The sequence below is a fragment of the Mastacembelus armatus genome, chromosome 7 (genome assembly GCF_900324485.2).
Source record: "Mastacembelus armatus chromosome 7, fMasArm1.2, whole genome shotgun sequence".
In the NCBI taxonomy this organism is placed as follows: domain Eukaryota; kingdom Metazoa; phylum Chordata; class Actinopteri; order Synbranchiformes; family Mastacembelidae; genus Mastacembelus; species Mastacembelus armatus.
Genome location: NC_046639.1, coordinates 2,691,763 through 2,705,729, shown reverse-complemented (window position 1 = coordinate 2,705,729; position 13,967 = coordinate 2,691,763). Strand labels below are relative to the sequence as shown.

General features: G+C 38.9%; 1 protein-coding gene across 1 annotated transcript; it reads right to left on the bottom strand.

Annotated features, from left to right (window-relative positions):
- On the bottom strand, positions 1–13,755 carry LOC113146112 (deoxynucleoside triphosphate triphosphohydrolase SAMHD1-like). The gene is made up of 17 exons (XM_026333399.2): positions 13,650–13,755; positions 13,068–13,298; positions 12,727–12,793; positions 12,541–12,610; positions 12,208–12,368; positions 11,501–11,616; positions 10,610–10,680; positions 5,541–5,690; positions 5,344–5,444; positions 4,411–4,519; positions 4,232–4,323; positions 3,968–4,083; positions 3,212–3,345; positions 2,086–2,154; positions 1,848–1,961; positions 1,632–1,727; positions 1–59 (listed from the first exon to the last, which is right to left on the bottom strand). Exons 2-17 carry the CDS (start codon positions 13,159–13,161, stop codon positions 30–32), a joined length of 1,590 nt encoding a protein of 529 aa, XP_026189184.1. The 5' UTR covers positions 13,162–13,298; positions 13,650–13,755; the 3' UTR covers positions 1–29.
- Positions 13,756–13,967: the final 212 nt, after the last annotated feature.

Here is a 13,967-nt window from a genome sequence, read left to right as displayed (position 1 = left end):
TCAGTTTTCATCATTTCAGCTTCTTTGTTTTAGTTATGTTCCTCAGGAGTGCCTCCAAGCTGCATTAGAGAAAAGAGCAGTGCATTAGTATTAACAAAGTGCAGAGTGTCTGGTGATATAATTCATCATATTCACTGCACTGAAGCTGAAAATTAATTTGAATCATCTATTTGAGTAACAATAAACAATTCGACTTCTGTTTGAAGAAAGAAAAAGTTTTATTTAGATCCAGCTCTCTACAAGTTGCTGCTTTTTAGCCTATGTGGTTAAATTGCTAAGTTTAGGGTTAAGGCCTGGCAGTCAGGAAAAAAAAAACTGTGGTGACCCCACCTTGTGCTAAAGGAAACAGTAAATTACCTGTAACATTACTGACTATACAAAAAACAAGTTACATCAGTTTCCCCATAGTGAACTGTGGTTTTACTGTTTTTTCAAAAGGTATTATAAGTTCATAGAGATGCGGAGAACAGCTGCACAGCTGGGACAGATGCAAAATACTGTTGCAGCTTTTTTAGTCCTGGAAATGTTTCAGCTTTTACTGTCATTGGTTAAATGCATCTATATGTTGGGATGTCACTGCAGGATGTTTAATTAGAGCATGTTTAGTTAGAGTAGTGCTGCTGCTAAATGTTATGACCACAGCTACATCTGTCCTGTTCTCTGCTGCTGTTGAAGATGCTACTTTTTTATTAACATGAGCCACAGATATCGAGCTAAACTGGACTGCTGCAAGACAACAGCTTTATAGGACAGTATTCATCAACATGACATTAGGCCAGGCTGGGATATTTGTGCATTAGAAAAGCACCTAATGGTCTGAATTCTATGTATCTAACTGACAAGCTATGAATCGCTTTGCCATTAAAAATTTATTTTACATTTACATTAAAAATAAAATAAAAAGCTATATGTTTATGTGGTATATGTTTAGGTTTTTTATGTGTAGCACATTTATATACATATTAACTCCAGTGGTACAGGTGAACTGCAGTCTCAAAACTGTCAGTGGTTAATTGTATCTATTTTGAAATTCCTCTGGCTTCATGTAAACGTCCAAAGGAAGAATATTCTGGAAACTGGTATTACTGTATTGTATTTCTCTTACCCTGTTGTCATTATTATTCACTAACAAGAACACAGGTGTCATAAACACTTTATATTTTCTGGAAAGGTCCTTATGCAGCCTTACACTGAAACTCATGAAGTCTCTAAGTGACACCTACTGAACATCCTGGTACAGTCATGTGACACTGTTTGTGTGCCTATGACATCATTTCCAAATTGGTGCCAGCTGTGTCACTCTTATGGGCTAACAACAGCTACACATCAGTTCATTGGTTGTTTTTAGGAAGAAGGCAGACAGTGAAAACTGCAGGTTACTTTGTGAATAGCTTGACAAACAGGGCTTGTGAGAAGCCTCAGTATAATGTGTGGTGGTAAGAGCTTGGCTCCACTTTATCATGATGAGACGCTCTAGTCCACTTATATAAACCATTCCCTCCAGACTGAAATGGTACCACTGAATTAAACACAGATCCTGTCAATCATTCAATAAGTTATACTAAAATATAGTGTTTGTCAATAGATTAAATTATTGATGACAGTTAAATGATAAAAACATTAAACATTACCTCACGTATTGTATAGCGATTTATTTCGCACCATTGGACAAACTGCCTCTTCGCAGTGTCCTGATTTGTAGTCTTCTTCCAGTAAACCCTGATGATCTGCAAAGAAAACCACATTGGGAAAAGATTCCACACTGGACACAAATGACTGTTCCATAAATTTGAGAATGAAAATGAAAGAAAATACAAATGAGATTATGTTGTTGTTTTCATTCTGACCTTGTCTCCAGGGAACGTGAATGCTTTGGTTGGATTACGTTTTCTGTAGAAGTACATGCTCTTGATGGGTTCAATGGGTTCCTTGTCCTGTATCCCATAGGTCATAGTACTATCCTAAAAGTTAGAGAGAAGCCTGTTTTATATTCAAAAGTAAAAGCACCATCTTACAAATCAAATGCTAATCAACACAATGTGATTTTAGAAACATGAAGTGAAAATAAGTCAATTAAAGGCTCACTGCAACTTCAAAGTCCTCAGGGTTCAGCCTGGTACCAGCCCATTCCTGTTTCCATCTGGAAAGCATCTCCTAAAGGGATGGCAGAAAAAAGGTAAGAAGTAGGAGTGACAAGAATTTTTTTTAAATTTCATGCATTTATTTATGATTTATTTAATCTTGACAACACACTGTAAATTCCTTAAATTTGGGAATGCTTTCTTTAGAGAGATTTTCACAAGTCATTTTTTGGAAGTCCAAGTCAAGAATCAAGTCTCTCGTCAAGTATATAAACAGTCCAAACATCAAGTCCGAGTTGAGTCTGTAGCCACAGTCACTGGGTGCTCCCATAGCTACGGGTGCTATAACGTTACACCGTCAGTGGTTGAGCACCCAAAAGCCAAGAGGTGGGATGTGCTCTGTGGTGTACACAAATTGCAGATGGATTCCTTTACGTTAGGGGACTTGCAACAGGTCAAGGCAGAACTGGCAACATAAACATTTTTCACTTATTTCATGGCTATGTACAGTATGAACCAAACTTCATTAACTTATTATCTTTGTGTTTTAATTAAAGCCAATGCTGTACTTTGAAGTCATGCTTTGCCATTTTATTCTACACTATAACTAGCAACAACTTGTGGACATAGTTGTTATTACTGATTATCTTAACTGCAGTAATAAACGTAATAAACTAATTCATCTGTGGCTATGTCTAATGTTAAAACTAAAAGCCTTAGTGTACGCTGTGTTCTAAAAACTGAGGTGGTGGGTTTCGTACAGTAGTCTGGCTGTGACAGTAGCAGCCTTGGCTGTGCCTCTGGCTCTGGAAACAGCCTCAAAACTGTATATACATCCTAAAACTCCAGCTTGACATTTCAGTGTTTCTGTCAACACTAAAGTTTAACTTGTCAGAAGTTGTTACAGTTATTGTAAAATCCAGGTACAACAGGGATGCCAGCAATCTAAAATGATGGAGGGAACTGAAATGATAGTACACACAGTTCTTCAAAAATAAGAAATGGAGATTAACATCAACCTTAAAATCAGTTTTCAGAAATGTGACTTTAATGTTCAGTGTTATAAGGATTACTGTCACATAAATAGTAAGCAGATATCTAACCCAGCACACAACAACATTAATACGTACTGTGGAGGAGGGCATCTCAGCCTGAATTTCACCCAGTAACACATAGAAGTGTCGAGATCTGATCCTCTCTAGAATCTCCCTTGCTGGTCTCAGGTCAGCAGAGGTAGAGTGGAGTATTTGTTCAAACACATCATCTACAGGACACAGAGTCAGAGTAGGAGACAGGACAGAACAAGATCACAAACTCATTTCTGACAAAGAAATAATTGAGACTATAAACTGAATAATTTACAAAACAAAGTAGGTAGGTGATAAAACTGACACCATAAACTGAATAAAAGAAAACTATTGTACACGATAAAATTATTTCTAATACATTTGTTCTTAAACATGAAAATACTTTTCCAAAATAAACTTGACCATAAGACTCCAAAATAGCAGAGTGTAATGGAAGGAGCTGGTATCACTGCCTCCTTTCACCTTGTACTCATTGAAAAATGAGTGAATCTGATCTGTCTTGATATGCAAACATTTAAAATAGACAGTCAAACATGTTTAAGCTAAATCAAGACACCAGTTCCATCTGACAGTTTTTGTCTCACTCATTAGTTTTTAAATAGCTTTTAGATAACTACATAGGCTTTTGTAATTCACCTGCTAAACTGTATAAAGTTGGATCAAAATCAACACTTTATCGTCATTGTCATAATAACAAGATATTGTTAGTGTCACACACTGTATAGCAAGTGTGTTAATGTTAATGTTAATCAATCATGAAGAAACAACACACAGAGAGAGAGAGAGATATCTACAGACCTGTCAGCTTGGTGTAGGCCTCCATGTCATCTATGGCTGTGGAGAGTTTGAACATCTTCCCTCCTGAACCTTCAATCTGGATGAATTCATCTGCTTTTAAAAAAGCATCACTGATCCTGGATAAACACAACAAACATAATATGACCTTTGAAAACATATTTCAACATAAGAGAGTGACTCATAAAACAAATGAAATCATCTAAACTGGGCAGAAGATCAAACATAATATTGTAGAGTGCAAACATAAGATGAGTAGCTACTCACATAATCTGTATGAGGTCTGTCACTCTGTGATAACAGGCTCTTCTGTAGAGACCAGTCCGTGTGTGGAACATGTCAATCAGATTGTCTTTCTCCTGTTGAGAGTATTGTCTGTAGTTTAGTCATAGCTAATCAAATAATGGACTTATGATTTTAAAAATAAAGATCAACGTCATCAGCACCTTGTCTCTGGAGCATATGTGTCTCTGCCCATCCACCTCACACACCCTGGCAAACTTCAGAAAGCGGCGATGGTCAAAATTATTCTGGATGCCCAGGTGGTGGCTGTCCCTGAGAAGAAATAGACAGAAAAATATCTGGAGACATGTCTGTGGAGATTCTCAGTGTCATGGGGCAGCTGAGCACCTAATTTTCTTTCCTCTTGCCTCATTTCCCTGTTTTCCTTCCGTGTTTGTCTTCCTTGTCGCCCTCCAGTAATCACTTCCCCATCAATATAAGTCCCGGTTTTCCTCAGTCACATCTCCAGTTCTTCAGTCTGCCTACCTGGTAGTAACTCACCTTGGCTTATTTTATCTTGCATGATTGCTCTTCTCACCGAGGATTTTCTTCTCAGGTCGCCGTCTCTGCCTACGCCACCTGCGTTACTTCAACCTCGCTGAGCTTCTCTCTCCTGCCGACAGTCTCTACCTGAATCCTCCCTGGTATCTGGGCCAACTCCCCAGCCTTCACTGCTCGAAGGGACTTCACCTCTTTGGATCAAGACGCTACTCGTCGCATCCAACCCTTATATTCCTAATAAACTACCTTTTACCTCTGTATCTGCGTGTGGGTTCTCCTCCCTCAAACACACATGACCATACATCGTAACACTCAGTGATCCTGGTCATGGTGGTCTGTGTCTAAAAGAGTCTTAAAGTTGACAAATGGACTGTTCTCTGATTAGGTGAAAAGTCTTTTACATTTTACTTCTTTAGCCCTGACTGAAGCATGTTCTGTTTATTGTTTAACTTATCAAAGCATGTTGGAGAATTCTGCATGTTGCAAATGTGATAAAATATATAAACTACAATTGTTCAGGGGAAATAATACATATTAGGTCATCACTCTGCATCAAAAAGCAAATTATTCCACAGTAGCTGTTCATTAAACCTCACCTGGCAAAGTAGTCAAACTTGTCCACATCAATGCCGTTTGTTGAGTTTGACACAATTTCATAGAGGAAGGACTTTTCCTGTCCTCTGCCATTATGTGGCCACTGTGGAGATGAAAACACAATAGTCACATTAGACTGATACTGATACATTATCAATGAGGATACTGACTGATTTCACACAGTTTGAAGCAAACTAACTGGTGCCCCTCTGGTTAGAGCTTTAGGGTGAATCATCTCCTTAATAAAGTCCAGGTCCCTTGGCAGCTCCAGACCGTACTGTTCCATCGCCTCCCGCAGGTTATTACGTTCCACCAGGTGGTCAAGCATCTTTACAGTGGCGTCCTCATGCTGCAAGATACAAATAATAGATTTAAATAAGTGTGTGCATGGCCACGATTTCAGATCAAAAATACAATGATGCACTGCTCAGGTAGACAAAGCATTTCTTTGCGAAAACATGATATATGATAGTCAAATGTCAAATTTATTTTTAAAGCACATTTAAGACAACTTAGTTGACCAAAGAGCTGTACAATTTTAAAATAGCTTCAGATAGAAACAGACAATAAAAACAGACAATAATAATAAAATATTAAAAACAGGTAGAAGAATACCTCATCACTCAGTATTAAATGTCAATGTGTAGAAAAAGATCTTAAGGTGAGATTTAAAAATAGGAAGAGTCGGGGCCTGCCTGATGTACAGGGGCAACTCATTCCAAAGTTTAGGGGCTGCTACTGAAAAGGTTCGATCGCCCCGACTCTTCATCCTACATTTAGGTACTGTAAGTCTGCTCACCAGACCTCAATTCAATTCAATTCAATTTTATTTGTATAGCGCCAAATCACAATACAAATCATCTCAAGGCACTTTACAAAAACTAAAACTAAAAACCCAACAAATCTCTTATGAGCAGCACTTGGCGACAGTGGAGAGGAAAAACTCCCTTTAACGGAAGAAAAAACCTCCAGCAGAACCGGGCTCAGTTTGGGCGGCCATCTGCCTCGACCAGTTGGGGTGAGTGGATAGAGGAGAGAGAAAAGAACAGCAACAATAAACAACAAATAGACACTGCAGGTTGGTGGGACCAGTAACTGCACATCAGTGATATACAGCTCCAGGACCAGGGACACCTGCAGAAGGTACAGAGAGAGGTGAGGGGCGAGGAGAGGAGGAGAGGGGAAGGGAAGGGAGGGTTAGGGTAGGGGAGGGTAGGGGAACTCAGTGCACCGACGGCTCTCGGGCAGTCTAGGCCTATAGCAGCATAACTAAGGGAGGTTCAGGGTTACCTGCAGCCAGCCCTAACTATATGCTTTGTCAAAGAGGAAGGTTTTAAGTCTAGCCTTAAAAGTACAGAGGGTGTCTGCCTCCTGAACCCAGACTGGGAGCTGGTTCCACAGGAGAGGAGCTTGATAACTAAAGGCTCTGCCTCCCATTCTGCTTTTGGAAACTCTGGGAACCACAAGTAGACCTACACTCTGAGAGCGAAGTGGTCTATTGGGATAATATGGTACTATGAGGTCTTTAAGGTATGAAGGAGCTTGATTATGAAGGGATTTGTATGTGAGAAGAAGGATTTTAAATTCTATTCTGTATTTTACAGGGAGCCAATGAAGAGAAGCCAATATAGGAGAAATATGATCTCTCTTGCTAGTTCCTGTCAGGACTCTGGCTGCGGCATTCTGGATTAACTGGAGGCTTTTTATGGAGATATTGAGACATCCAGATAGTAATGAGTTACAGTAATCTAGCCTTGAGGTAACAAATGCATGGACTAATTTTTCTGCATCATTTTGAGACAGGATGTTCCTAATTTTGGAAATGTTGCACAGGTGAAAGAAGGCAGTTCTAGAGATTTTTTTTATGTGTGAGTTAAAGGACATGTCCTGGTCAAAAATAACTCCAAGGTTTTTCACAGTATTGCTGGAGGCCAGTGCTATGCCATCTAAAGTAGCTATAATTTTAGAAAAGTTATTTCTGAGATTTTTTGGCCCAAATACAAAGACTCTGAGTTTTCTCTGAGTTTAAAAGTAAAAAGTTACTGGTCATCCAGGCCTTTATGTCAGTTAGACAGGCTTGAAGTCTGGTTAACTGGTTTGTGTTAACAGGTTTAATAGATAGACACAACTGAGTGCCATCTGCATAGCAGTGGTAATTAACAGAGTGCTTCCTAATGACATAGCCTAAAGGAAGCATGTACATGGTGAACAGAATCGGTCCTAGCACAGACCCTTGTGGAACTCCATAACTAACTTTTGTTCGTGTGGAAGGTTCATCATGGACATGAACAAACTGGAATCTGTCCGATAAATAGGATTGGAACAATTTTAACTCTGTTCCTCTGATACCAGTCATATGCTCCAGTCTCTGTAATAAGATGCTGTGGTCAATGGTGTCGAATGCAGCACTAAGGTCTAGGAGGACAAGTATAGAAACAAGTCCATTATCTGAGGCTAAGAGAAGATTGTTGGTAACTTTTAACAGTGCTGTTTCTGTACTATGATGTGCTCTAAATCCTGATTGAAAATCTTCAAATAGTTCATTCCTGTGTAAGTGGTCTGATAGCTGCTTAGCAACAGCTAAGCCTGAGAGACCGTGCTGGACTATATGGGTTTAAAAGGAGATGCTAAATTATTCAGGGCTTTGTAGGCCATTAAAAATAGTTTAAATTTTAACCTGAACTGCACAGGGAACCAGTGTAAGGACGCTAAGACAGGGGTTATGTCTTCCAGTTTAAAAACATGCAGCAGCATTTTGGACCAGTTGCAACCTTGCAATTGAGGCCCGGCCAACACCAACATAGAGGGCATTGCAATAATCAAGCTGGCTTGAAATAAAAGCGTGCATAACCTTCTCAAGCTCTTTTCTTGTTAACAATGGCTTGACCTTGGACAAGAGCCTGAGTTGAAAAAAGCTAGCTTTGACAACAGAGTTAATTTGCTTATCCAGTTTAAAATCACTGTCCAATAAAACACCCAGGTTTCTAGCAGTTGGTTTTACATAAAATTTAAGGGAACATGTCTCAGGGAAAGGGTCAACACAGACTCTACTAGGTCCAAATACCAGCACTTCAGTTTTGGTCTCATTAAGGCTCAGAAACTTAACTGCCATCCATGCTTTGACATCCTCCAGGCATTCCAAAAGTGGTGTTAAAGTTTTTGTAGATAGAAGATAGATTTGAATATCGTCTGCAAGACAGTGAAAAGACATTTTATGTTTCCTAATAATGGATCCCAATGGCCGAAGGTAAAGTCAAAATAACAAAGGGCCAAGAATAGACCCTTGTGAGGACTGCTGTTGAAGATACAGTGTTACCAAGACCAACAGAAAAACGTCTGTCCGTCAGGTAAGATCTGAACCAATCCAGGGCAGAACCAGTAATCCCCACACTGTGTTGCAGACGATATATGAGAATGGAATGATCCACAGTATCAAATGCAGCTGTGAGATCTAAAACCAGTCTGGAACACCTCAAGAATGCCATGTGGATCTAAGTAAGACTGGAGCTGTACCGAGACAATTTTCTCCAGTACTTTTGAAAGAAATGGTAACATAGATATTGGTCTGAAGTTAGACAGAATCGAGGGATCCAGGTTAGGCTTTTTAATTAATGGTTGCACTACAGCATGCTTAAAGGTCTCAGGCACAACATCAGTGTTCAGACTGACATTCAAAATTTCCTGATCCACTGGTCCAATGGTATAAAAGATCTCTTTAAAAAATCGAGGAGGCATAACATCTGTAGGACAAGATGAACATTTCATATGGCCTATAAACTTCTCTAAAAAGGAAAGTGAAACAGCCTCAAACTGGTTAAAAGCAGCAGAGCATGTAGCACTAATGGATGGATCACAAGCTGGTAGATAGATAGATTTATATACTGTATGACTGTCTCATCACAGCAACTTTGTGGCCATAAATTACACTTCTAAGTTACATATGACCTGCTATAAACCAAGTAACAGAGATGTAAAGATGTTTTTTACAAAATCAATTTATCATATGAGTAATATAATTTTCTGTGATGAAACAGGTTATGTGTGTTCATTTACTAAGGTCTGGTGTTGAAATGATATCGTAGAGAGATTTTGTAGTGGAAAAAAATGTCAGGACAAATTCAATGTCCATTGTGCTAGATGTGCTAGAAATGTTTAATCTCCATCCATCCATCCATCACCTATACCCCCTTATTCCTTAATCAGGGTCCCAGGGATCTGCTGGAGCCTATCCCAGCTCTCTCTGGGTGAAAGGCAGGGGTAGACCCTGGACAGGTCACCAGTCCATCACAGGGCCACATAGAGACACACAAAGACAAACAACCACACTTACACACACTCCTAATCTCATTTAATAAAATAAATAATGCTGGTTTTGTGAAAACTATGCACAAATTTTTATCAAGAAATCATCAGATTAGAGCAGCATAATAGAAGTTGTAATTTAAGGGTTTGCACCAAGATGCCCCTCAGTGCCCCATTCAAAGCTGTAACTGATTTGGACCTTCTTGGTCCACTTCAGTCATGTGCAGGACCAGCTGTTTAAAAAAGAGGATCTGCCAGGAGCAATGGCATACTCTGCCTAAATCCAGGTGTAGAGAGTCAAAACTTAAAGCTGGAATTGTTGCCAAAGGGGCATCTACACAGCAGAAAACAATTGCTCTGAATAGTTTTTGAAATTAGAGATTTGAGTCTTTAATTAATTTGTAAAAAAATTATACAGAAACATGTTTTCACTTTGCCTTTGGTGACTAAATGTAGGTTGATAAACAAAATGGTAATTTAAGGTAACTACTGTAGGTAGTTGGAAAAATAGCTGGTACAACATCCTCTGAGAGAGTGAACAGGATTACAAAATACCAGGAATGGCATGTCTTAGTGGGCTCAATGGACTAGTTCAACTTTTTGCAAAATATGCTGCTTATGAGCTGAATTATTTCTTGGCTGTCCTGTTGGACAGTGCCAGCTACTTTCAGGGTTAGGGTTAAGGTGTAATACAACTGATGTTTCAGTCTTTATCTTTAACAAACATACACATCCAGTCAAAAGTTTGGACACACTTTACTTTGGAATTGAATTGAGTCCAAACGTTTGACTGGTACTGTACATGACAGTGGTTTTTCTTAGTACATTTTCAGGAATAATCCTCAGTATTTTTCCTTGTCATTTGTTCATTTGGCTCACAAATAAAGACGTTTGTTCATAATCCTTTGCAGTTGATGGTGTGTGCATTTAGTATGTTATACTTAGACAACAGAAATTGTTTCCTACCTTCCAATTTACACCTGGACGTGCTTTGGGGATGAACTTTCCATCAAACAGATGGGAAAATGGTCCATGTCCTAGATATGAAGAATGAAATATAAAATTACCTCCATCCATCCATCCATTTTCTATACCCGCTTTTCCTGGCTCAGGGTCACGGGGATCTGCTGGAGCCTATCCCAGCTCTCTCTCGGGTGGAAGGCAGGGGTCCACCCTGGACAGGTCACCAGTCCATCACAGATAAAATTACCTCATACATCATAATTGTACTTAAATTGTAAAGTGAGACATTTGTAATTATATTTATTTAGGCAGGTATTAGAAACGAAACTCTACTCTTAAAACAGAATCCCCTTTGTATATTAAGTACATTTGTTTATCCTTCCATTTGCTGTTTATTGTTTGCTGTTAATACGATTCATCTGTTTTTCATGTTTATATTTGTTGACCACCTCACCACTGTGCTGCCAACCTTCTCTGAAAATGTGTGCGATCCTACCAAAATGATTAGAGCCACCACTGGTGCCATTATTGACTGATGATTGTTGTGTATCATCCTTCCCTCTCACAGCCAGATTTACATCTTTCTGTGTCCTAGTGTGGCTCTTTGAAACAGCTGTGAACACTTTTATTTTCTGACATGGTCAAATGAAAGATTAAATATTTTTGAGCCCTCAAAGCTTTCCACTGACTGTTCAGCTGATCTCAATAACATTCAAAAAATGTAGCAAATATTTCACATGAAAGGTTTTCCAGTAGTTGAGCATAATTTCCACACATCCTCTTAGCCATTTAAGCTGAAACATTGATAGAAACTGTCGTGTTTTAGCTGAACATTTAGCAACAACAACATTTAGCTTTTTGAAAATGATCACAGGTAATGTGTGTATTACTCACCCAGGTCATGGCAAAGACCTGCAATCTGCACACAAAGGATGTCCCTGGGACTGATCTGAAGCTCTGGCTGCCTTCTGCTCAGAGCGTCTACAAGTTCTCCAGCTAAGTATGCCACCCTGTAGAACCACATACAGCACACACACACACACACACGCACACAGAGGTTCCATAATTACTGTTTTCAAACTGAAATCACGTTTATTGATATTGATACTATGGTATGGAATCTGACAGTGTTAGCCAAGCTGACATCCATTATGGACAATACATCTCACCCACTGCATCAGACAGTGGAAGCTCTAAGCAGCTCCTTTAGTGACAGACTGTTACACAACTCAACAGTTCAGTTGTTCTCTGATAGTATCACATTGCTACACTTTTGTTGTAAATCCTACTTTTTCAATTTTTGTAATGGCTTTTTTGTAAATACCTGTAAATACTTTGAAATTGCACACCTCTTGATTGTGTGCACACTTTACTCTTTGTTTCTCTAATACTGCTCTTTTGTTCTTCATTCAGTTTTTTTGTAAACTGCTGCCACAAGTGAATTTCACTGCTGTGGGATCAATAATGTTTGATTTGATTTTGATTTCATTTGGTTTCTAGTTTTTATTAGGTGCTTAATGCAATCTGACCTTCCCCTTAACTGTGACTGTGATAATTTCAGAGACATATGTCTGTGTATATCAGCAAACATGCAGACAAACCCAAGTGAGTGTTCAAAGCGGTTGTGAGAAGCTCCAGGATAAACAAAGTAGGCTCCTCCAAGCTGCCTGATGTTTCTCAGTCTCTGGAACTGGGGTGTGTCAATGATTTTGATGAGAAGTGGGTGTAACTCTATGTGTCCATGGATTGGATCATTAAACACCTGGAACAAGAAAGTAAGTAAATAGACAATCGTAAATGTTGGTGAATTAGGGCCCAGTAAAAGTCTGACATCTTTCACACTGCCCTGTTGTTTATTCTATAAGCTCTTCATCTTTTCTGAGTTCAGTCTCAAAGTTTCAATGTGATGTATGTTTAGGTACAGGTCACATTACCTTGCCTTGTGCTGTGATTTGCCACAGCTTTCTGATACTGTCTAGGATTTTCAGACGGTCACCAATTTGCCTGGACAAAAGAAAAAACAGAGGAGAAATGAGTTAGGTGTGATTCTCAGAGATATCTATCCAGGCAGGTGATTGTTTTACATATTGAAACTTAATGTAACATGAGGGTGGACTTACCTAATGCCCATATCTTTCAGGTGCTGTTCAGTGAGATATTGCAGTGTGACACCACTGATGTTATTGTCTAGGTAAAAGAAAAAACAGTTCAAACTGGTTTCATAGTCTGATTCACAGACTGAAAGTCTCCACAGACATACAGCTACAAACCCTGTGGGAGTATAACAGGATAACAGGATGTCCAGAAAACCTGCAGACTAAAGAACACCAGCATCTCTATTATTTATCATCACAGTCATTTAAAAACATTTGGACTATTCTGCATCAAAGCAGCTCTCAGCTGGATTAGCTTTTCAGGCCAAAAACTAACCATCAATAATCTACCAAACTAGAAAACTAACCTCTGAATATAGCCTGCCATTCTCCAAGCCCTTCTTCCCTCAGGTACTGACACGTTTGATCCACAGTCCATTCTCTGTACTTCCACAGGTCCATTCTTGTGGTCTTCTTTGTTTGTGTTGAAGCTGGTGGATCTCGTGTCTGTTTTTTGTTAATTTTATTTTATTTATCCTTTATTTAGTCAGGATACAAGATCTGGTCTTTCAGTGAGTCCTGGTCAAAATGATGGTGATCTGATAAGTGGTAGACAATTCATTGTAGTTACAAAACTGTTATATCACAGATGAACAGGCCAGACATGTAGTGCAAGACCCAGTTGGCCTGAAGGTTCATATACCTGTCAGAAATACATTAATGTTCTCTATGATTCTGTGATCTCTTTCTGTTTGTTCTCCTAAATGTCAAAAATGACCCACAACCTTGTTAAAAGTGAGAGAGAGAGAGAGAGAGAGATATGATACTGATCCAATAGTTTGTAACTCAACAATAATGTAAATTTAACATTCATGCCAAGAATGCTTCTTTGAATTTGAGACTGCATGAAAATGTGTGTAAAATGAAGCTAAACAGAATTTAAAACTCACCTTTATTTGGTCCTAGTTTGTTGTGGGCACCAGTCCCACTAATGGAAAATAGAGCTAAAAGTAACAGGAACAGTCAGGAAATGTCCAGACTATATGTTTAATGAACTAATCAGTGATGGAGAAGAGACGATGCTGGACCTGCTTTTAAAGAGTCTCAAACATCACACACCCACATTTTCACCTTAGTCACATTGATATTTAAATGTCATTTACATAAATCAACAGTGAGTGGACAGACAGGTAGAGAAGTGAAAGTGAAAGTTTATGTAATATCATTTTGTACTTTCATTTATCAGTGAACAGGCAGGAACTGCTGTA